Source organism: Narcine bancroftii, chromosome 3 (assembly GCF_036971445.1).
Source record: "Narcine bancroftii isolate sNarBan1 chromosome 3, sNarBan1.hap1, whole genome shotgun sequence".
In the NCBI taxonomy this organism is placed as follows: domain Eukaryota; kingdom Metazoa; phylum Chordata; class Chondrichthyes; order Torpediniformes; family Narcinidae; genus Narcine; species Narcine bancroftii.
In genome coordinates, this window is record NC_091471.1 from 281305211 (window position 1) to 281329151 (window position 23941).

The window sequence follows — 23941 nt, forward strand, 5'->3', positions numbered from 1 at the left end:
ATGGGAAGAACCCAGAGCTCCTCAGGGAAACCTACCCAGTCATGGAGAGTGCTTGCAAACTACACCTGGTCAGCACTGAGTGTCCAGATGAAGCCCTGGTGCCTGAAGTTGTGAGGCTTCTGCACCAAAGTCCAGAAGGTGGAATGGTACATAGCTGAAGCAGGTCGTGTAGCAGCCTTACAACTCCAGGCCTGAGCACATTATTAAACCTACATGCCAATGCCATACAGAGTGAGTGCAACATTCTCAACTAATCTGCAATTACTTGTAAATAGCGCTATTCTTTGTACTTCTGGTTAGATGCTGGTATCATTTCATTGGCTTTGTATCTGCACTTGGCTCAATGTAATCTGTGCACTCAAACTCCATCTGAAAGATGGACCTCATCTGAACTGTGGTATATTTATGCTTCAGCCAATGTCACCAAATAGCACAATGGAAGACTTGCCTTGTTCGTTTTGTATGTAGTAGTTGAGAAGTACTTTTGTGACAGGAACATGCTGTGGGATGTGAGAATCATTAAGGTTATGCAGGGGTTGGGAGGGGAGCCACTTCTGGGGAAGCCTTGAGAGGTACAGAAGGTAGAATGGGAATGACCAGCTTTGGGCCTGCTCCTGGGAATGGTAACTGTGCGTGTCTGTTTGCAGGATCCAGGGATCAGCAGCAGCCAACCACCAGGCTCCTACTGGCCATATGACGAGGGCCTGAAGCGGGGAGTCTTCATCACCAATACATCTGGAAATCCTCTGATTGGAAAGGTAGGGTCCCCGCAGCGGCTTAGCTGCTGGGGAACTCTGGAAGTGACTCTGCTAGAGGAATTCAGTGGGGGCCAAGCAGCACCAGTGGAAGGAATAGAAAGGTCTGGGTCTCTTCATTCTTTCTTCGCCCATGAATGCTGTTTGACCTGCTGAGTTCCTCCAGCAGATTGATTGTTGCTCCAGATTCCAGCTTCTGCAGTCTCCTGTATGTCTCTGTGGGAGTGAGTAGCCTGAAAGGTCAAGCTAGCAGAGGTGTGTGTTTGGTTCCAATGTGGATATTGTAAGTCTTGCCACGTTCAGTGCCTTGGGTTGGGACTTTAGTTCAGAGCAGGGCTGAGGTGGGAACAGAGGCAAAGCATCAGTTCATTTACTGGATTCCAGGCCAAGGGTTTGCTTCACATTTTGTGCTGTTAGTTCAAAAGATAAAACAGGTGAAAACATTGCTGGAGTGGTGAGGAGAGGCAGGAGATCACCATCCATGAAGGGCAATACCCTGCCGAGCCCAAGCTGGGTTGGGCTGACTTCACTGGAGGTGAGGGGATCGATCTGGGCAATGCCGAATCCAGCAACCCAAGATCAGAGTCTTGAGTCAGCTGGCATTTGAACAGAGGTGATATGACAAGGTCCCGTTAGCCTGGGAGGGCTCGCAGGATATCACCCCTCACCAAACCCTGCCAGTGTGAAGTTAAGTACAAAGCCAAAAAACTGTAGGTGCTTGGAAGCACTCAGCAAGTCAGGCAGCTTACATGGAGAGAAAAATTGAGTTAATGTGTCAGGTCAATTGTTGTTCCAATAAACAAAAATCCATGCCTTGAAACATGAACTGGGCTTCCCTGTCCACACATTCTACCTGACCTGCTAAGTGTGTCTATCATTATGTATTTGGAAGTGGGATTCAGGCCAACACGATTGTGATAAATTTCAATGCTCTTGGAAGGAGGGTCCAGAGATGGGTGAGGACAATAGGATTTGTCCTGCTTGGATTTTACTACTACTTTTCTCTCTTTTTATGGGGTATAGGTTTGGCCTGGATTGACAGCCTTCCCTGACTTCACGAATCCTGACACGCACCAGTGGTGGTTTGAAAATCTGCAGCAGATCCACAAGGCCATACCTTTTGATGGACTCTGGATTGTAAGTGCCATATGGAGATAAGGCTATTCAGACCCTCAAGCCTGTCCTGCCTTTCAACTCATTCACAGCTGACATGAATTCCATTCACTGCCCTTTGCTCCGTATCCCTGAATTCCCTTGCCCAACGAAGATTTGGTCTTAAGTTTCCAGTGACTCCCAAGGCCATACCCTTTCTTGGGAAGTGAGTTGCAAATTTCCAGCCAACTGTTGTGTGAAATATTGTTTCCTAATTTAACCCCTGATTATGGCAGAGGTGAGGAGGAACTGCTTTTCCCAGAGTGTAGTGAATCTGGAATTCTATGCCTGAGGAAACACTGGAGGCTGTCTAAACTGTATGAAAGGTGCAAGTAGATAGATTTTTAAAGAATAAGGGAATTAAGAGTGTTGGGGAAAAGGCAAGTAGGTGGAGCAGAGTCCACGGCCAGATCAGTCATGATCTTATTGAATGGTGGAGCAAGGTCGGCGGGCCAGATGGCCGACTCCTGCTTCTATTCCTTATCTGGCTTAGGATTGTGCCTGTTTGTTCTTCAGCTGATGGAGGGCTAATTTCATTGCATATCCCTAGTTACCTCAAAGGCATCAGGAATTATGCAGGAACTAAGATCAAAAGGTAGCAGTGGACCATTTTCTATTCACAATCCTGTTTATTAGCTGTAGAAACATAGAAAATAGCTGCAGGAGTAGGCCATTTGGCCCTTAAAGCCTACACTGCCATTCAATATGATCATGGCTGATCAGAACCCAGTTCCTGCCTTCACCCCATGCCCCCTGATCGCTTAGCCACAAGGGCTAAATCTAACCTCCTCTTAAATGTTGACAAGGAACTGGCCTCATCTACTTCCTGTGGCAAACAATTTCACAGATCCACCGCCTTCTGAGAGAAGAAATTTTTCCTCATCTCAGTCCAAAAAACTTCCACCTATCCTTAATCTGTGACCCCCTGGTTCTAGTTTTTCCCAGCATTGGAAACAACCTTCCTGCATGTAGTCTGTTTAAACCCTTAAGAATTTTATATGTTTCTATAAGATCCCCCTTCAATCTTCTAAATTCCAGAGAATACAAGCCTAGTCTATCCAACCTTGTTGAATGGCAAAATGGCACAGCCAATTAAACTGCTTCTCTGGTGGCCTGGGTTCAATCCTGACCTCTGCTGCTGTCTATGTGGAGTTTTCACATTCTCCCTGTGACTGCATATGTTTCTTTATGGGCGCTCTCCTTCATTTACTTGTGCTTCCCAAGGCATCCCCCCCCCCCAGGTTAAAGATGTGAGGTGGAATCTGGGGTAAGATGAGGGTATTAGGGAGAGATTAAAATAGGATTGGTATAGATGGCTGGTTGACGGTCAGCACGGACCTGAGGGGCTGAGTGGCTTATTATTGACTTAAGTCAATAATCTAACCACATGCACAACTTCCAGATGTTGGAATATCGGAAGCAGGGAAAGCAGGCAGGATTCCTGCTCCTAAGTTTGATTCCGTGCTGGTTAGAGTGTGTGGGTTTGGCTGTGAATATCACCAGGAGCAATAATCTACGACCTGCATTTAAATTTACATTGCTGAATATTGCCTGGTATTTCATAAGTGAAAACATAAGGCTGAGTGGGCTCCCCAGTATGACAGGAGAAAGGATGCTCAATTAATGAGGCTGCAGGTTAGAGATTTAGGATGGAGAGAGAACCTGAAACCTGGTCTGCTGAAGGCACCCAATGTTTGTCCTGTTCCCTTTGGAAACCTACAATAAAACCTGCCTCCATCACATCAGTGCTTTCCAGATTCCAGCCACGCACTGCATTGAAGGCTTTCCCTCTTGTCATCTTGAATTCTCTTCCCTTTATATACCTGCAACCTCCAGACCGAAGATAATCCATCAATAGAAATGACCTACCGCTATCCCCACTGTCCAGGCCCCCCATCATTCTATATACATGTATCAAATTTCCACTCAGCCTTCCCTAAAGAAAAGAACTCCATGCACTCTTTACATCCTTTCCAATGCCATTATATTCTTGAATTGAATTTTCTTTTGTTATATGTACAGTGAAAATCTTTATTTTCCATGCTATTCATGCAAGTGAACCCATACCTTAAGTACAGTGGGTGGTGTAATAATGAAACCATAATGCAGGGTGTAACTACACTGAGTAAGAGTGCAGCGTATAGCATTGAAAAATTAAAGTGCATGGAATCGCAGATCAAGGCCATAACTTTTTAACCAATGAATGGTCCACTGAAGTGTTAAGTAACAGCAGAAAAGAAATTGTCCTTAGATGTTGTTAAACCAGAAAGTCTGCAGATGCTGTGATTGTAATTTAATATAGGAAAGTGCAGGAAAAACTCAGCAGGCCATGCAATGTTCTTTATCGCAAGGATATATAACCAATGTTTCTGGTCTGAACCCTTTGTCAAGGTATGAGCAAAAAGCAGACAGGTGGCTAAATAAAAATATGGGGGGAGTGACAAGGGGAGCAGTACGGGCCAATAGGCAAGCTATGGGTGGAAGGACAGAAGAGAAAAAGATGAGGAAGTGATTGAGGGAGGGGAGAGCCCTGTGAATGGAGAAATAAGGGGTGAAATCTGGAGAGGGGCCTAACAGAAACCAGAAAAGTCATTGTGAGTGCCCAGACAGAATATTAGGTGTTGTTCCTCCATTTTGCACATGGCGTCCACTTGGCAGAGCCTGAGGCCATGGACACAATATTTGCATTGGAAATGAGGCGCAGAATTGAAATGGATGGCTGCTGGAAGATCCACGCTATTACAGTGGACAGAGCAAAGGTACTCAACAAAATGATCTCCCAGTCTGCCCAATGTAGAGGAGGCCACAACAAGAGCACGAGATGCAGAAGACAACCCCTGCAGATTCACAAATGAAGTGTTGCTTCACTTGGAAGGACTGTTTTGGTTTTGGGGGAGGAGGTGTGGATGCAAGCATAGTATTTCCTGCGATCACAGAAGTACCAAATGGGTCATTAGTGGGAGGGGATGAGTGGATGAGGGAGTCACAGAATGCGGAGAGGGAAGGAGCAGGAAGATGTTTCTGGTGGTGGGATCAGATTGTAGGTGGCAGATGTGGAGGCTGGTGGGGTGGTATGTGAGGACAAGGAGAATCCTGTCCTTGTTGCGCCTGAGGACAGAGGGGGCCAGGCCAGATGCGTGGGAAATGCAGGAGATGCAGAGTCCTGTCCTTGAATGTGGAGGTTTCATGCTCATGTATAAGATGATGAGAGCTATAGGGCAGGCAGCTCCTTTTACCTGCGACCACAATACGAAGTACCAGAGGGCATCTGCTTAAGTTAAACAGGAAAGTTTAGGGGAGATATCAGAGCTAAGTTTTTTTTACTCAGAGAGCAATGGGTGCCGGAAATGCTTTGCAAGGGTGGTGGTAGAGGCTGGTACAATAAGGACATTCAAAATACTCATATAGGGACATGGATGGAAGAAAAATAGAGGGTTATGAGTGTAAGGTAGGGAAGGGTTAGATTGATGCTAAGACACCCTTATATAGGTTGGCGCAACATTGTGAGCTGAGGAGCCTGTATTGTGCTGCACTGAATCATCAACGTTGGTTACGTGAGCGAGACATAGCCTTTGTAGATATGTATGTGCTTCAGCTGTTATCTTGACTGAGGTACGGAAGAGTCTTTGGGCAACGGGCAGTCAGTTTTCTTTTCCGCTTTTCTCCACTGTTCTTTCTGAAGCTACTGGCCTGGGATGTCATAGAGAGAACTGTCAGGCCATCTCTCAGAGGGTCACTGATGAATTCCCAGACCTCCTCAATCCTGTCCTCATGACAGGGAACACCGGGCAATTGGTCAAGAGCAGAAACTGGCTCTTAGGGACCAGATTCTGACAACCAACCAAGAGGGATTTACTGCTTAGCCATGGTGTGAAGGGTTTAGTTCACCGAACACTGTGTGCTTCTGACGCACTAAACAGAGAGAGAGAACCTTAGCTCATCCTCCTTTCTTGTTCTTCTCAGTTCCCCTTCAATAAGGGCGGAACGGTTAGCGCAACGCTGTTACAGCACCAGTGGCCAGGGTTCAAATCCAGCGCTGTCTGTAAGGAGTTTGTACGTTCTCGTTGTGTCTACCTGGGTTTGTCCGGGCACTCCACTTTACTCCCACAGTTCAAAATATACAGGGGTTGTAGGTTAATTAGGCAGCGCAGGCTCATGGACCAGAAGGCCTGTTACCATGCTGAAGGTCTAAAAAAAATGTATCTTTACCTTTGCTCTATAAAGGACACTGTTTGACCTACTGAATTTCTCCAGCTTTGTGTTCTTACTATGCTGTACTGTTCTACATTTTGATATGTCTACCTGATGGGAGTGGGGAGAAAAGAGGGTGCGATTGGGGTGGGATGTGTCCTTGAATAAATGTGCTGTTCTCCTGAAACAGCGCAAGATGCAGACGGAGTGGAAAGAGGGAAGGTTAATTTGTGTTATGGCCTGAGCTGTGTTCAGCTCTCTGCCCAGTGCAGGTGGGGATACCTCGTTAACAGAAACTTCCACAAGTTCATCTCATTGCTCTCCGGAATATTCTAGGACATGAACGAGCCTTCCAACTTTGTGGATGGATCAGAGAGCGGGTGTCCGAGCAATGAGTTGGAAAATCCACCGTTTGTTCCAGGTAAAGCGCGTGTCTGAGCTCTAGACTCGATGTGGAAATGGGAGTGAGCATCTCACGGCCAGACAGGAGAGAAAGTAGGATACCTGAGCATGAAGGATAAACCAGAAAGGAGGAAAGGAGATACCCATGCAGGAAAGATAAACTGGATAGCAGGATATTTTTGGGTGCCGTTGTATGGGAATGGAGTCTTGTCATAAATTATGTTCCTTGTTCAATGTGCAATCTGCAATTGTGAGTGTAACTTCTGAGTGTTGGGAATGCCATTAGCAGAGGGGGAAGTGAGTGAGAACCAGCAACACTGTTGGTGAGGAGCATCAGATTTTGAGGGGAGCTCAGTGAACAAGTCAGAGTGGGTCAGAGCTGAGGAGGAGTGTGGAGATGGATGACTGACCTGGAGAGGAACACTAATGAGGAGGGGATGTGCAGAGGGTGAGATGGAGAGGATGGGACAGGGAAAAGGTGGGGAGAATCACTAGCAAGTGGATGAGGGGCTGGAGAGTTAATCTGAGGGGGAAAATGTGGAGTTGGTAGTAAGGGTAGGGGAATGTGAGTTGCAGTAATGAGTGGGAAAGGATGGGAAGGCACTCCTAGGGAGTGAGACCGGAGGGATTGGGAGGGAGGGTTTGTAACTTTCAGAAGTTGAGTAGGAGGAGAGAATTAGCCATGAGAGGCAGGAGTGATAGGATGAAGAGGATCCACGGAATGGGAGAAGGTCCTCCTGAGGTGGAGTATGCCAGCAATAAGGGAAGTGGGGGCAGTGGGATGGAGAGGGGCATGCAGGGCAAAAGACTGTGTGTCTCGGTACTTGGAAGGCTCCCCCGTGTTGTGTTTTCTCATTAGGTGTGCTGGGTGGCCACCTAAACAGTCGGACCATTTGTGCCTCGGTTAAGCAGAAGGGATCGACCCACTACAATGTGCACAGCCTGTATGGATTGATGGAAGCCAAGGCCACAGCAAGGTCAGTCTGTGTGAACATCCAGAAAAATATAAACCAAAATCGCGATCATAGAGATAGTGCAGAAACAGGCCCTTCAGCCAAACTCACCCTTGCTGACCAAGGTACCTATCCGAGCTAGTCCCATTTGCCTGTGTTTGGCCCTCTACACTTATCCTATGCATAATTGTATGCTCCTCTACCACTTCCTCTGGCAGCTCATTCTATATACCCTCTGTTTGAGAACTCTTCCCCCAACCCCTCCCCCCAGCTCCCCTTTAAATGTTATCCTGTTTATTATTTATTTAGGTATACAGCACAGGTAACAGCCCATGAGCCCATGCCTACAATCACACCCAATTGAACTACAACATTCAGCATGTTTTGAAGGGTGGTAAGAAACCGGTGCTCCGCCCCCCCCCAGGAAAATCCCAAGAAGAACGTACAAACACCTTGCAGACAGCGCGGGATTTGAACTCCATTCCCAGTTGTTGGTGCTGTAACAGCGTTAAGCTAACTGTACCCCCTGATCACCTGTCCCTCTTCTCTGGGACCAGACTGTGACCTTCTACCATATGATTTTATAAACTTCTAAATGTCACCCCTTAGCATCCTTTTTTTAATATTTTATTTGAAAATTTTCCATACATGTAGTAATTATTGTTATTATAATAATACAGATATCAAAAAACAAATTGCAATTACATACATGATGGTTTTCACCCCCACCCCCTAAAAAAAATCCCTCTCCCCTCAGAAAAACAATATATAAAGTGATATATAAGTTCACTCCAGAGAAGATAGCGCCATTGCATTTAGTCTCGGTCTGGGCAACATCCTTGTGAAGATAATGAAGGAAGTGTGCAGATGCTGGGCCCGAGGGCACAACATAAAAGTGCTGGAGAAACTCACCAGGTCACAGCATCTATAGGAAGTAAAGGGTGGTCGACATTTCGGGACTGAGCCCTCTGTTTCTTGACAAAGGGTCCAGGGCCGAAGTTGTAACTGTCTTCTACTTACTATGGACTCTGTTTGGCCTGCCGAATTTCTCCAGCACGTTTGTGGACTGCAGCATTCCTTGTGAATATTTCCTCCACCTTCTATTCACACACACACACAAATCTATATTTATTTATGATAATATATATGTCCCCTCAGCCTAGAAAGGAATAAGCAATTTTCTCATGTGTCAACTGGCTAAGATGCCTCTTTCTCTTTGTTCCAGTGCCTTGGTTAAAATCCGTAAGAAGAGGCCATTTGTCATCTCCCGATCCACATTCCCAAGTCAAGGCAAGTACTCAGGTCACTGGCTGGGAGACAACAGGAGCCAGTGGAAGGACATGTATTTTTCTATTCCAGGTATGACTCTGTGAATGTGTGGCAACATCTAAATCCTGCATGGTTATTTTTTTTTGTCAAGTAACTACTTGACTTGGGTACCAGATATTTGACTTTTCACATCAACCCACCAAATCAAAATCTAGAATGCATTGGATATTGTGTTGACACTAGAGCGCATGGAGTAATAGAGCGTGGAAGCAGGCCCTTCAGCCCTGTTGGCTCACACCGATTGAAATGTCTCACCTGCACGAATCCCACCTATCCCTCTAAACCCATGCGATCCATATATCTGTCCAATTTCTTTCTTCAACTTTGCAACAGTACCTGCCTCCACCACTTCCTCTGTCAGGGGCCGTTCTGTTCACTCATCACCTCGGGTTCCTGTTAGATCTCTCCCTCTTCACGTTAAACCTAGGCCCATTTTGTAAGATTATCTGATTCGGGCCTGATTTGGTGTGTTTATGCCTATTTTCTCTGAAGTCACAGTCAGTTCCAGATATGCTGACAATTTTCCTGCATTATATTCTGGTGAAGTTAGGAACAAGCCCCCACAGCATTTTGTAAGACCACTCAAATAGAATAAGAATCTCATGCTGCACAGAATCAGATCCTTCGGTCCATCATGTCTGTGGTAACCATGTTGCCCATCTACACTAATTCCAATAATAGCTGCACTCGGTCTCCTTTCTACCTTACCTTATCAAGTGCTGTCTAAATGGCTCTTAAACAAGAACTCAAGCAGCACAGAAACAGGCCCTCTGGCCCACTGAGTCACGCCAATCATCAGCCATCTCTTCCGCAAATCCTAAACTCAATCCCACATCCCCATTAATCCCCTAGATTCTGTCCCTCCACCTACGCACTATGTGCTAATTAATCCACCAACTCATACATCTTTGGTACGTGGGAAGAAATTGAAATAGCTGGGTGAAAATGCAGACGGTCAGTGGAAAACGTACAAATTCTATTTAGACATCTCCGGGGGTCAGAATTGAAACTGGGTCTCTGGGGCTGTGAGGCTGCAGCTCCTCCAGCTTCACTACCATGCTCCCATTTACAGAGCATCCTTAATGGCGCAGGTGTTCAAAGATACTTCACAGGACTGTTGTCAAGTATAATTTCAATTCAAGTTTATTATCATTTGATTATGCATATTCAAACCGACTAAAGTGCATCTCTCTAGACCAATGATTCTCAACCTTTTTCTTTCCACTCACATACCACCTTAAGTAATCCCTATGCCATAGGTGCTCTGTAGACCCAGTTGTTACTGAAATATTTTGTTTGAGGAAAAAATTGTCCCTTATATGCACACTAAAGAACTTGTGCTCTCCATTCTTTCCATGACAAAACTATTGATGTGTAGTGGAGAATGGTGGACCTTTGTCCTCCTGAAGTCCGTAATCATCTCTTTTGTCTTGTCCACGTTGAGACTCAGGATGTTGTTCTCACACCATTTTACAAGGCTTTCAATCTCCTCTCTGTTATGTGACACATTATTGTTCCTGACGAGGCCAACTACCATTGTATCATTTGCAAATTTGTTGCTTCTGTCGGATCTGAATCTGGGAGTGAAGCACGGCAAGGGTGCCATCTGTGGGCATTGCCCCCTCCCAAATGAGGTATTGTGATCCCCACCCACAGGTGAGTCCACCACCCCCACTGAGCAAGTTTTCGAATGGCAGATTGTGCCCCCCTGTTGTGAGTGAGGAAACAAGGTTGGTAGGACTTGAAGGCAAGGACTCTGAACGCAGTTTTGATGGGGAAGGATTTTATTTGCAGAAAGCCAGTGTGGGAAATGGTAACAAATGCAGAACACACACACACACAAAAACGTAAACAATGAACTGGTACATACAATGATCAAGGAAAAATCACTAGGATGCCCCACCACCCCTCGATTCAGTGCAGGCATGGCTCTCTGCTACAAGGGACACTAATTAAACGCTCTCAACCCTTTTAACAGTGCACATCTTACCAACAGTTTCTCCAGCACCCTTCAACATTTCTAGGCCTGGAGTGAAGCAGGGTAGTCCCAAGCTGGCAAAAAGAAAGAACTTATAGTGCTGGAAGTTCCAGCCCAGCCCAGGGACAAATGGCTCAGTGCCAGGAGGGTTAATCCAATTACAACAGCCAATGGTCCAAGACCAAGTGCAGACAGGCTGGTGAGTCCAGTCCAGGTAATTTACATGGGTCCAACGGCAAGGTGTGCACTAATGAGTGGGGCAGAACCAAACCTTGGTTGGCAGCTGGTGTGTCCTCCAACTAGGTAGGGGGGCAATGCTGTCAAGTGACAGCCACAACCCTTTCCAATACACGCCCCCCCCACCGCTGTTACCTTAATGTCCTTCAATTAGACTTGTTCTGACCCTACAGTGAAATCAGCAGCATGAACAGGAGTGGGCTGAGCACACAGGCCTGAGGTGCGCCAGTGCTCATCGTGATGGGGGTTGAGGTTTTGCTGCCAACGTGGACTCTGAGGCAAAAAGCTTAGTTGTAAAGGTGGGATGTGAGGATCAAGGAACAGAATGGGTAGCTGCATCTTTAAGTGTTGTAATTGCAGTCTTTCCACAGCAGAGCCATTAGATCACAAAAGCAATCACAGTGCAAAAAAAAACTAATGCTGCAAATCTGATCAGATACTGGAGACATCAACACTATTTCTCTCCTGATTTTATTGTGTGGTGATACAAATGGTAGCTACTTGCATTTATATTATGATAACAGTTGATTGTCATTCATATTGAACAGTGACAGAGTATTTAGAGGTGGTTTTGGAGGAATTATTAGAGCAGGTTGCACACAAACATTTTCAAACACAGAATATTTGCAGGACTTTTGCAGAGTGCCTTTTGCAAAAAGAGCCACAAAGTTGCAGCATACAGCTTGCCTGGGAGAGCATGTGATCTTTGCACACAGGAGACAGAACAGTTTTGCTCTCAGAGAGGGAGGGTGTAAAAACACCGAGAGAGGAGACAAAAATCCGTTCCAGAAGGACAAAGCTGGCAAACATTTGGAAGACTGGTCAAAGGAGAAGGCTGTCTGTCTGAAAGGTAACCTGAAAGAAGGAGGATCATCTGGAGAACCCTGAAGGGAATAAGTTTCGTCAGCAAGAGTGATTGAGAAGGAATCAGTTGCGGATGTCCTGGAATAAAAGGAATCTCTCTGAAGACCAACAAGAACCCTCCTGAGTGATAACCATTTGCCTGTTAAGCACCAAAGACTGGTGAACTTCGTTAATGCTAACCTCTGCACAGTACAAGAATTGCCTGCAACCAATGAGATTGGACTCTGATCCAAATAACTTTTCTAATCTTAAATATACATTACACACACCTGCACTTAGTATTAGAGGGGGGGGGGGGGATTAAGTAGGTTAGGTAGGTTAAGTAATAAGTTAAAGTTTAATTCTGTTTTCTTGTTCAAATATAATTAAAAACTACTTGTGTTTAAGTAACCCTGTGTTGTGAAGCATATCTATTGCTACTGGTTTTGGGGGTCCTCTGGACTCCGTAACAGTACAATGTTCATATCCGCCATACGTCTTATTTGCCGCAGCTGAACAGGTTCTTTGTCAAATAAAAGCAACTAAAATAGGATACACTAAATTAAATTAAAAAGAGATAATAAATACAAATAAAAGATAATAAATATTTACAGTAAGCAGAGTGCAAGAAAAAAATAATATTACAATCGTGCAAATAGACAATATACAGCAGAGATGTGGTTTCTTTGAAGAATGCTGTGCATATCGTATACAAACGAATAAGTTCTATGAAGAACGAAAACAAAACGTACATTACTTAAAAGAATCATAAAACAGCAATCAAAATTCTTTGGGCCTATCATGCGGAGGGACACATTAGGACACTTAGTTACAACTGGAAAGCTGGAAGAGAAAAGAAGCAGAGGCAGACAATGAAAATAATAGATGGATTAACAGGGGAGGTACGACGACAATTTGGAAGGTCAGAGAATGTGATGGATGGAGAGATATAATCACCCATACCCAACCTGAACAACAAGAATAGGCAATATTACATGCACCTTGAGGAGAGTGCAAGGACCTACCCAACCACTTAGTAGGGGAGTTTGGCTGCGAAGGAACTCAGAAGAGGAAAGGGAGGCAGTGAGGTTTCTGGACTGACTGACAGGGACCAGGGTCCCAGTAACAGATGGAAGGGCAGCCAGTGGGCAAGCAAACAAGCCTAACCGGTTATTAAGAGCCCAGAAGTTGAGTATGAATATTATGAAGGGAGATTAGGCTGGAAAAGGTATGGAAGCATAAGACCACAGATAGATTGATCACCCTGAGGAAGATTTTAAAATGGGGGGTGGGGGAGGGGAACTGCTGACTTGGGTTCAGTGTAGGATAATATATGAATAATATATTCACACCTATACAACACAGAACATGTCCTTTGGCCCATAGTATCCACACTTATCACACTAATCCCATTTACTTTCATTTTGCCACTCTTCCTTCAAACTTCTCCCATCTGAATATCTTTCCAAGTGCTTCTAAAAACACGGTCATTTTGCCTGCCTCTGCCACCTCCTTTGGCAGCTCGAACCACAGACCTCTGGGACATGGTGTGAGTTAATACAAAGGCAGCAGAGGTTGAGTGAACTGCAGCTCCGGGACAGTTTTGCACAGGCATCAGAAGGGGAGATTGTAGTAGGTCACATTACCATCCTGGGTGGCACTTAATGCAATATTGTGCAGCACCAGTGACCCGGGTTCTTATCTCGTGCTATCTGCAAGGAGTTGGTACATTCTCCCCATGACCATGTAGGTTTTCCCTGGGTGCTCCAGTTTCCTCCAACCCTTCAAACATAAGGGGTTGTAGATAAATTAGGGGTTGTAGATTAATTAATTGGGCAGCATGGGTTTCAGTGGCCAGAATCAGCTTCTACTGTTTTGTAAATAGACTTTTGAAAAAAAATTGAACTTTGTTCTCTTGGTTTTCCACAGGTATCCTGAACTTTAATATGTTTGGAATTCCCCTTGTGGGAGCAGACATCTGTGGATTTAGTGGCAGTGCCACAGAAGAAATGTGCATGCGATGGATGCAACTTGGTGCCTTCTACCCTTTCTCCCGAAACCACAACATGCAAAAGGAAAAGGTGATCCAAAGTTGGAAAACTCAGATATATTTCCTTCGGAAACCCAATCTGAAAAGTTATCAAAGGAAAGATTTACATTAAACCCACTCCTTTCTGGACCCTACTAATTTGTTTAATTGTCACATTGTACAGTGGGACATCTATGTGCAATCTTAGAAATTAACTCTAGCATTCATAAAGCCCTATAAGGTATGACAACAATAACACAGTACAAAGTACAAGATACAATGAAAAAAGGTCAAAAGATCAATTGGTACCAAGCAAGGGCAGCGTAATAGCACCATTGTTCATTCATCCATTGATGCACAACTTCACAGTCTTGAACTGTCTCGCCAATGGGAGGACAGAGGTGTTTGTGCCTGAAATACGATGGGCCCTTTATTATGCTGGCTGCCGTTCCTAGGCAACAGAAGATGTAGTTGGAGCATTGAGAGAAAGGGAAGTCTACGTGATGTTCTGAGCTGCATTAAGCTCCTTCTAAACTTGAGCAGAGCTGTGCCTGTCCAATACTATGATGCATCCAGCCAGTATGCTTTCATGTTATGGAGGGACAGGTGGTAGATGCTGAACTTCTGAGTTTTCTAAGAAACTGGAGGCTTTCTTGACTGTGTCAGTATGATTGGTCCAGGTCAGGTCACTGAAGATATACATTCCTTGGACATGGACTACCTATTCTTTCCGCTTCAACGCCGTACATGTCGACAGGGGCATGGTAGCTTCGCCTCCCCTAAACTCTATGAGGTTTTCATTTTTTGAACAGTTGTAGTGTCCCAAACGTGCCAAAAGGTTATGCACATAAAGTGCCCACAGTTACCAATATTAAACAATCAGTGAGTTGGATTTTTGCTGATGTTGGATGAGAAATATTGACTTTGGCATCAAGGGCCATAGCTATGGTTTTCTTCAGAGCAGAGCCAAAGGTGCCTTAACATCCATCTGAAAGATTAAAGGGTTTAGGATCTGGCCTGAAGGACAGTGGTGAAATGTCAACCTTGACCTAACTGCAGAAAAGATATCAGTAAGATAAAAAGAGGGCTGAGAAGATTTTCTAGTATGATGCCTGGACTTCAGGAACAGAGTTGTAGGGAAAGGTTGGAGGCTAGAAAAATGAGGGGAGGTTTGATAGAAGCATTTAAAATTATAAGGGGGATAGACAAAGTAAATGTAGATAGGCTTTTTCCACTGAGGGTAGGTGAGATACAAACCTGGGGACATAGGAAAGGGTGAAAGGGGAAAGGTTCAGAGGGAACTGCTTCACACAGAGGGTGGTGGGAGTGTGGAAATAGCTGCCAGTTTAGATGGTGAAAGCTGGCTCTATTTTTACATTTAAGAGGAATTTGGATGGGAAAGGTATGGAGGGCTGTGGACTGGGTGCAGCTCAGTGGGCCTGGGCAACAAAAAATGGTTGGCGCAGACTGAAAGGGGCCTGTTTCTGTGCTGTAGTGTTCTATGCTTCTATATTCTGTCTAGAGTATGGCTAGAGGGTAGTGACAAACCCAGTGGCTGTCATGGATAAGGGAATCATACCCAGGATTGCTGCATCTTGGATGAAATATTGTAGGGCTGTGGTATCATGGAGTTCCTCTGATCCTGTAACCACAGAGATTGTGCCATATCACTTCCTTCTGAGAGGAGCAAGTAAGCTCGAATCTGGGGAGGGCACTCTTCACTTCCTTCCAACCACAAGCAGCTGTTGGCATCGAGACCTTGTACCGAGGTCTTTTCATCCATTGAAAATTGGACAGTGGGAATCTTGTAAGATACCTGGATAAAAGCAGCTATTAGATCCTCATGTCATTAATCAGACAAGCTACCCATGAGGTTACATGGGCGGGGTTAGTGAATACTCGGTCATAAATTTCTCTCTGAATCTGCCTCCCTCCTTCAGGTAACAGGATTAAGACCATGACCTCAGGAGATTAACTGTTCCTTAAACTCCATAACATTCTACATTCATTGACTGCTAGCAATATTTAAGACAAAAGATGTAATTGAGTCCGAATGTGGTTAATTAACTTGGACACAGTTCTTTTTCACTGAAATGACCTCCGTCTTCTCCAGGCTCAGGATCCGACAGCATTCAGTGAATCTGCTCAAGCTGCAATGAAGCAAGCTCTTCTTACTCGCTACTCTTTGTTCCCGTACCTCTACACCCTCTTCCATCTCTCGCACGTCCGAGGAGACACCGTTGCCAGGGCTCTTCTCTTTGAGTAAGTTGCAGATTTACAAACCTCATCTCATAATATTATGCTCTTCCCAGAATCATAGGAGACCAAGCTGCAATTATCCCACTCCCGAAACCAACTGGCTCCAATAATCCCACTCCTAGAATTGTCCTCATGACCAAAACATTAATAAGAAAGGGGAAAAGGAAAGATGAGCAGTAGGTGTCGGGGCATGCCACTTGATGACGTGGGGTTAGAGCAGGTTGCACACAAACATTTTAAAACACAGAATATTTACAGGGCTTTCGCAGAGTGCTATTTTGCAAAAGGCAACAAAGTAGCAACATACAGCAGCAGCTTATCTGGAAGAGCATGTGATCTTTGCAGGCAGAGAACAGCTTTGCTCTCAAAGAGAGAGGGAGTGAGAGAGAGGAGAGACAGAGGCTTCAGTTCCAGAGGGACAAGCTGACAAACTTTAGAAGACTGCCTGGTCAAAGTAGAAGACTGGCAGTCTAAAAGGAAAGAGGATCATCTGGGGAACCCGGAAGAGGGCAAGTTTCATCTGCAAGACTAATTAAAAAGGAATCAGGTGTGGATGTCCTGGAACAAAAGGAATCTCTCTCTGAAAACCAACAAGAACCCCCTGAGTGGTCACCTGTTAAACACCAAAGCCTGGTGAATTTTATTTTAATGCTAACTTCTGTGCAGGGTTGCCTGCAACCAATGACATTGGACTGTGAACCAAAGAACTTTTCTACACATATACACATTACACACATGTGTGCTTAGAAATTAGAGGCGGGTTAAGTAGGTTAAGTAAGTTGATAGTAATGTTAAAGTTTGATTCTGTTTTCATGTGCAAAGATAATTAAAACCAACTTTTGTTTAAGTAACCCTGTGTTGTGGTGCATATCTATTGCTGCTAGTTTTTGGGGTCCTCTGGACTCCATAACAGGAGCAAATAGTGCCTTGGTCTTAATTGCAGGAGGATTTGAGTGACAGAGTAGAGTAGTCTGTCTCAAGGACACAGAGCCCCATTGAGAGCACATGTGGAATATTGTGTGTTGCTCAGGTCTGGTGTTGGAACTTGTGGAAAGCCCTCTTTCCCCTTAGCTCGAGATTTTCTTTGTTGACTTTTATTTTTCATTTCAGGTTTCCTGAAGATAGAAATACTTACTCCATCGACAGGCAATTCCTGTGGGGTCGCAGTCTCCTCATTACACCGGTATTGGAGCCAGCCACCATTTCTGTGACCGGATACTTCCCCAGAGGCATTTGGTATGACTTCTACACGGTACGTTGTAATGGGTTACTTGCTAACCAGTGAAAGCCTCGTGCTCTGTCCATCGATGTCATTTAGTCCATGAATATAAATCAGGTGGTGGAATTATAAAGGAACTATAAACTACGCTTCTGTGGATACTGATCTCACCTCCCAGATATGGAGTTGTAGGAGTGTGTCCCACTACAGAGACTGGCACAAAGATCCAGGCTGATACTCAAATGCTGCAATGAGGGAGGTGCGGTGTACTGTCAGAGGTGCTGTATCTGAATGGAACGGTAAAGCTGAAGCCCTAACTGCATTTCAACTTGATTTTAAACAAAATAAAGTTCATTTCAGTCTGGTGTAGCCATCCTTCAATCAGACACCAAAATTAATAACCCAGTCATTGCTGTTGTTCTTGCAAGCTTCTTGTGCACTGACTGGACTCTGTTGCAAAGTCATGACATATCAATGTCCCTATGGGTTTGCAATAAATTGCTTTGACACTTCGCAGGTTGTGAAAGATCTTTCTGATTCTTTCCTTGCTTTGTTTTAAACTTGTAATTCTACCAACATCCAGAAACCCATCTCCACCAAACCTTTTTCCTATTTCCCACAGTCATTACAGTTAAATAGAATCCTTTAAATAGATTGATTTTATAATGCTTTTATAATGTTTAAACCTTAGGGTTAAAGGCAGCCTAACAAAGGTCTTTCACTTAGAATTTTTATAAAAAGTTTAGCGCAACACTGTTGGGGATAGGGGTTCGAACCCTGCTCTGTCTGTAAGGAATTTGTACGTTCTCCTCATGTCTGCATGTATTTCCTCTGGGTGCTCCGATTTCCTCCCACCCTTCAATATGTACGAAGGGTTGTAGGTAATTGGGCGGCAAGGGCTTGTGGGCTGCAATGGCCTGTTACCATGCTATGTGTCTAAATTTTTAAAATTTATATAATCATACGATTTCACCCCATGAACCTACCAACACCGTACAGTTTTGGAGGCTGGGAGAAAACCAGAGCATTCAGAAAACCCACACAAGTCACAGGGAGAAAATACAAACTCATTCCAGACAGCAGCAGATTCGAACCCAGGTCACTGGCACTGTAATAGCGTTGTGTTGCATGTTACACTGACCATGCCACCACAGGTTGGAGAATGTGTGGATAAAGTTCATGTAGAAAAGGTAGAGAATTAAAACTAAATATTATAAATCCATGATAGTTAAGAATAAGTAATGTTTCCAAATAAGAAGAAGCATCCTTGGTCAGGGAGTGGCTGGAATATAAAAGTTACTGCTACAGGATGACCAAGATAGATGTATTTGAGGGAAGCGTAAAAGCATGAGATTATTGTGGGAGGAGACTTCTGCAGAGTTTGAACCTCTGCAGAGACCAGTGGGCCAAATGACCTGGGCCTGTGCTCTACATTCTCTGTACTTCTGTACAACTCTAAAACAATACCAGGGATTGAAGACTGTACTTGACTGCAAGGACACTATCAGGAAATTGATCAATTGGGCAGGAAGGCAGAGCAATGATTAATAAAATTTAATGCAGAGAAATGTGAAATTAAAAGCTGCTCTTTTGATGCCTCTGTTAAGTCTGAAGAGACTTGGCATCCTTTTATAAACCTTTTTTCGTATGAATTAATGTGTATTTTGACTTCACCTTGCAGACTATTCTGATTTCTATTGTTTTTTTTAATTGGCAAGGACCAGATAAATAATTTGTATTGATCTGTTGTAGTGGACTCTCATTCTATGCTGCCCAGCCTTTTTTTTTGGAAGGTTACATGGGGTTTTAACAATATTTTTTTCTCTTTTTTTGAATATTCCAAATAGAAGATAAAGGGATAATATTGTTCAATATGTTATAATGTTACACATCGTATTATGTATTGCACTAGAATGATGTTTTTGTTTTACTATTTGATTCTGGATTCTATTCTCCTCATGTATTATTTACTATGTTTAATAAAACGATTGAAAAAGAAAGAAAGAGAAATGCGAGGTATTGCATTTTGGGAATTCTAATGTAGGTAAGACCGGTCCTACACAATGAATGGTATGGATCTGGGCAGTGTTGTAGAGCAATGGGATCTGGGAATACAGGTACAGAATACCTTTAAAGTGTTGGTCAAAAAGAGTTTTGGGGCAATGGCCTTCTTCAGTCAGAGTACTGAGTATAAAAGTTGGGAGGTCATGTTCCAGTTGTAAAGATGTTGGTGAGGCCACATTTTCACTATTGTGTTCAGTTTTGGTCACCGTGCTACAGGAAAGATGTTGTCAAGCTGGAGAGGGTGTAAAGAACATTCATGAGGATGTTACCCTGAGTTACAGGGAGAGGATGAGCAGGCTAGGGCTTTATTCCTTGGAGCGCAAAATCATGAGAGGAGTAGATCAGGTGAATGCAAAGTCTTTTGTGCAGAGTAGGGAAATCGGTGACCATAGGACATACGTTTAAGAGGGTGGGGGAAGGTTTAAGAGGGTGGTACTTCTATATGGATCGGCCAAAGGGGCTGTATAGTGCTGTAATGTTTTAATATTTAATGTTTAAACCAGCCCATGTGGACAAGTCTTCCCCACTACAGCAGCCAACAGTCTGTCACAGAGATTGACAACAGGAACCTGAGGGGTAACGTTTTTACACTGAGAGTGGTGGGTGTATGGAATGGGCTGCCAGATGAGATGGTTAAGGCAGGTACTCTTGCAATGCTTCAGGAAAAAAATGGATAGTTACATATATAAGATGGGTTTAGAGGGATATGGGCCAAACACAGGCAGATGGGATGAGTGTGGGTGGGATATTTTGTGGGCAAATTGGGCTGAAAAGCTTGTTTCCACATTCTGTAATTCTGTGACTATTATGACCAGGCCTCTTGGGTGACGCCTGTTGCACCACTCGATAGCAAACGAGGAAGAGCAGAATTTTAGTGAGAAGGTTTTTGCCTGAGCCCTTCCTGACCTCTCAGATGGAGGTAAACAATCCCAAAATACCAATGGAATTCATCGCCAAACACCTAAATCAAAGAACCTCTCACTAACAGCAAAATAACAGCTGCTTTTGGGTACTAATTGAATGGTAAGTGTTGGGTAAAGCAGCATCAATAACTTTGGAAAGCTATCTTGAAATTGTAGCCCTAGAAGTAAAACTGACAGAGCAGAGATTTAATTTTGAGGTCTTTTCCCCATCTCTGATACCCCTCCCCCCACACACACACATCAGTCTGGGTGATACCCTTGTACCTCTGCAGTGGGATCTGAAGCCGCATCCTTCTGATTAGGAGCCAGGAGTGGTCACCTCATCCCCCACAGCTAACCAACAGACTTCGCATGTTGAAATCTTTATTTCTTCCCGCCATTCTCTAAAAGCTGCAAGTCAGGCCAATAGGGTAATGAAGAAGGCAAATGCCACTCTTGACTTAACAGGTCAGGGCGTAGAATACAAGAGTTAGGACATGGCGTTGCTCTTTTACCAAAATCTAATAAGACCACACTTGGACTATTGGTGTAGTTGTGTTAGTCACACTTTAGGAAGGACATGAATGTGCTGGAGGTAGGTCCCTGGAAAGTTCTCCAGGATGTTGCCTAGTTTGGAGCACTTTAGTTCTGGGAGAGATTGGGCTTATTCTCCCTGGAGCATTGGAGGCTTAAAGGGGACCTGATAGAAGAAGATTTTATAACATTATGAGAGCCATTTTGATAGGGAAGATGGTCAGAAATATTGCCCCAGGCTAAAAGTGTGAAATATTAGATGACGTTTGTTTAAAATGAGGGGGAGTTTAAAGGGGATGTTTGGGAAAGATTTTGAGACAGAGAGTGGTAGATGTCTCAGAATCAGAAAATGTATTGTAAGGATGTCAGGGGTAGATATAACAGAAGCTTCTAGATAGACACGAACGTGCATGGAGCAGAGGGATTGGATCATGTTCAAGAAGAGATTTTTATTTAAATTGACACCATGTTCAGTGCAGAGATTATGGGTTCAAGCCTGTTCCTGTGCTGCACTGTTTTATGTACTATGTCAAGAGACTATAGCTTTATGGAGAAAGGGAGGAGTTTTAAAGAAAGAAACATTTTCAATGAAAATAATGAGTTTTTGTCAGATACATTGTACAATGTACATCGGCACCGAAATTTTCACTTGCTTCCAGCTGAGCAGGTCCTTTGCAAAACAAAACATTAGTATAGTTGAAATTAAATTAAAAAGATAAAATAAATACAAAAGATGAATAGTTAATAAATGTTCACAGTTACCAAAGTTCAAGAAAAAAAGTGATATTACAGTAGTGCAGACAATCCTTTTGTGGTGTCAGAGAACTGTAACAAGGGGAGGTTCAAGACCCTGATCGCTTTTGGAAAGAAACTGTTCTTGAACCCAGATGTGCTAGTCTTCAAGCGGTGAGAAGAGGTTGTGACCAAGTTGATGGGGTTCCTTTATGATGTTGGCTGCCTGCTGGAGGTGTCTTCAATGGATGGGAGGTCAGAGCCTGTGATGGACCTGGCTCCTGAAATGTGGTCTCAGAGGAGGTGGTGGAAACAGATACAATCACTGTTTATGAAGTGTTGAGGGCAGGCACTTGAATAAGGAAGGCATGCAAGGATACGGATACAGTACTGTAGATGAGCAATAAGGTTAGCATGGATACGATAGGCAGACTTTTTTCCACGCTGTATGACATGACAGCACTTTGTTCCTGGCCATTATCCTGATTTAATGGCACTCTTACCGAAGCCTCTGTACGACACTGTGTGGACAATGTTCAGGCTGAGATCAGACTCAGACACATTTTAACTTACTATTTTATCAACAGGGTTCCCCACTCGTTAGCACAGGAGAGTACATCAAACTGTCTGCTCCCCTGGATACTATCAACTTACACCTTCGGGAGGGAGAGATCATTGCCACACAGGTACCTCATTTTCAGATTTAAATGTCTTCTTTTTCCTGTAATTCCTTCTTAAGATTTTTCGGATTGGAGGCTGAGTCTCCCAGTGTAGAGTTACAGAGGGCCACATTGTTGCAGATTCCACTGTTGGATGACCCGAACCCCTCATGTGACTCTGGCCCCTGCTGCCTTCTCAAGTGGGCACAGAAGATTCTGTGACCTATACTGCCGTTGTCAAATTTGTCCTGCAACCAACATCAAAACACACAACTGGTCATCATGTGGGGTTTGTGGGATTCTCTGTGTACTAATTGACAAATTGGAACAGTGACAACTCATAAGTGACTTAACTGGTTGTAAAGTCCTTTAGGATCTGCTGAGTTGTGAAAGTCATTATATAAATGCAAGCCTTTCACCCATTGTGCTGGGTATCTTGTCCAACAAGAACCAAGAAAACAGGAATAGGATGCTTCAGCCCTTTACTCTGGCCCTGTTAGAGGGCCATTTTAGTTCCACACACCATTCCCACACTGATAGGTGTTCCCATGGCCTCATGTATTCCCAAATCAAGGCCATAGGAACAACACCTTAAATTCCATCTCAGTGGTCTTCAACTGAACCGCATTAATATCGACCTTCCATTTCTCAACACCCTCCACCCCTGTCTTCTTTCCTCTGTATCCCCTTCCCTTCTCCTATTAGAGAACCACACAGCACTCTTCCCTCTTCCCATCCCTTCTCAGATAATCTCTCTTCTACCCTCCCATCTGTATCCATCTTTTACCTCTTACCCTTTGGCCTGTGGTCCTCCCCTTCCCCTTCCTCCCTCCTCTCCCTACTTCTACCTGATTGTCCAGATTCCTGACGAAAGGCATAGTCCAGAAAGGTTGATTACCCATTGCATCCTCTGGATTCTTCCAGACCTGCGGAGTTTCTCCAGTACTTTTGATTCTATTTTACTCCTTCAGCTTCATTTATAAGGAGAAACTGGGGCTTTTTCCTCTTGAACAATGAAGGCTGAGGGCTCACCTTTATCAAGGTATAGAAAATCATGAGAGCAACTGAGAAGGTGAATGATGGCAGTGTTCGTCCCAGCCTAGAGGACTCTAAAGCTAGAGGGCATAGAAGGTGACAGTGGACGAGAGGCACCTTATCACACAGAGGGTATGTGGAATGAGTTGCCAGAGGAAGTGGTAGCTCATTCCACACTCCCACCGCTCTCTGAGTGAAGAAGTTCACCCTAATGTTTCCCTAAACCTTTCCCTTTCACCCTAAAGCCATGTCCTCTTGTATTTATCTCTCCTAATCTAAGTGGAAAGAGCCGACTCGCATTTACTCTGTCTATACCCTGCATAGTTTTGTAAACCTCTATCAAATCTCCCCTCATTCTTCTACAGTCCAAGGAATAGAGTCCTAACCTGTTTAATCTTTCCCTGTAACTCAACTCCTGATGATCTGGCAACATCCGAGTAAATCTTCTCTGCACTCTTTCAATCTTACTGATATCCTTCCAGAACTGCACACAATATTCCAAATTTGGCCTCATCAATGTCTTATACAACATCACTATAATATCCTAACTCCTGCACTCAGTACTTTGATTTATGAAGGCCAAAATGCCAAAAGCTTTCTTTACAATCCTGTCTACCTGTGATGTCACTTTCAAGGAATTATGTATCTGTATTCCCAAATCCCTTTGT

At 44.1% G+C, this 23941-nt stretch overlaps 1 protein-coding gene across 1 annotated transcript in view; it reads left to right on the forward strand.

Moving 5' to 3' along the window:
• gaa2 (alpha glucosidase 2) overlaps positions 1 to 23941 on the forward strand; it is a 99880-nt gene that overhangs the window by 61191 nt on the left and 14748 nt on the right. Inside the window, exons 10-18 of the mRNA XM_069928327.1 lie at positions 648 to 758; positions 1779 to 1892; positions 6435 to 6519; positions 7360 to 7477; positions 8679 to 8812; positions 13770 to 13921; positions 15983 to 16131; positions 17239 to 17380; positions 22167 to 22265. Coding sequence (XP_069784428.1) covers positions 648 to 758; positions 1779 to 1892; positions 6435 to 6519; positions 7360 to 7477; positions 8679 to 8812; positions 13770 to 13921; positions 15983 to 16131; positions 17239 to 17380; positions 22167 to 22265 — 1104 coding nt within the window. The remainder of the gene's footprint in view (positions 1 to 647; positions 759 to 1778; positions 1893 to 6434; positions 6520 to 7359; positions 7478 to 8678; positions 8813 to 13769; positions 13922 to 15982; positions 16132 to 17238; positions 17381 to 22166; positions 22266 to 23941) is intronic.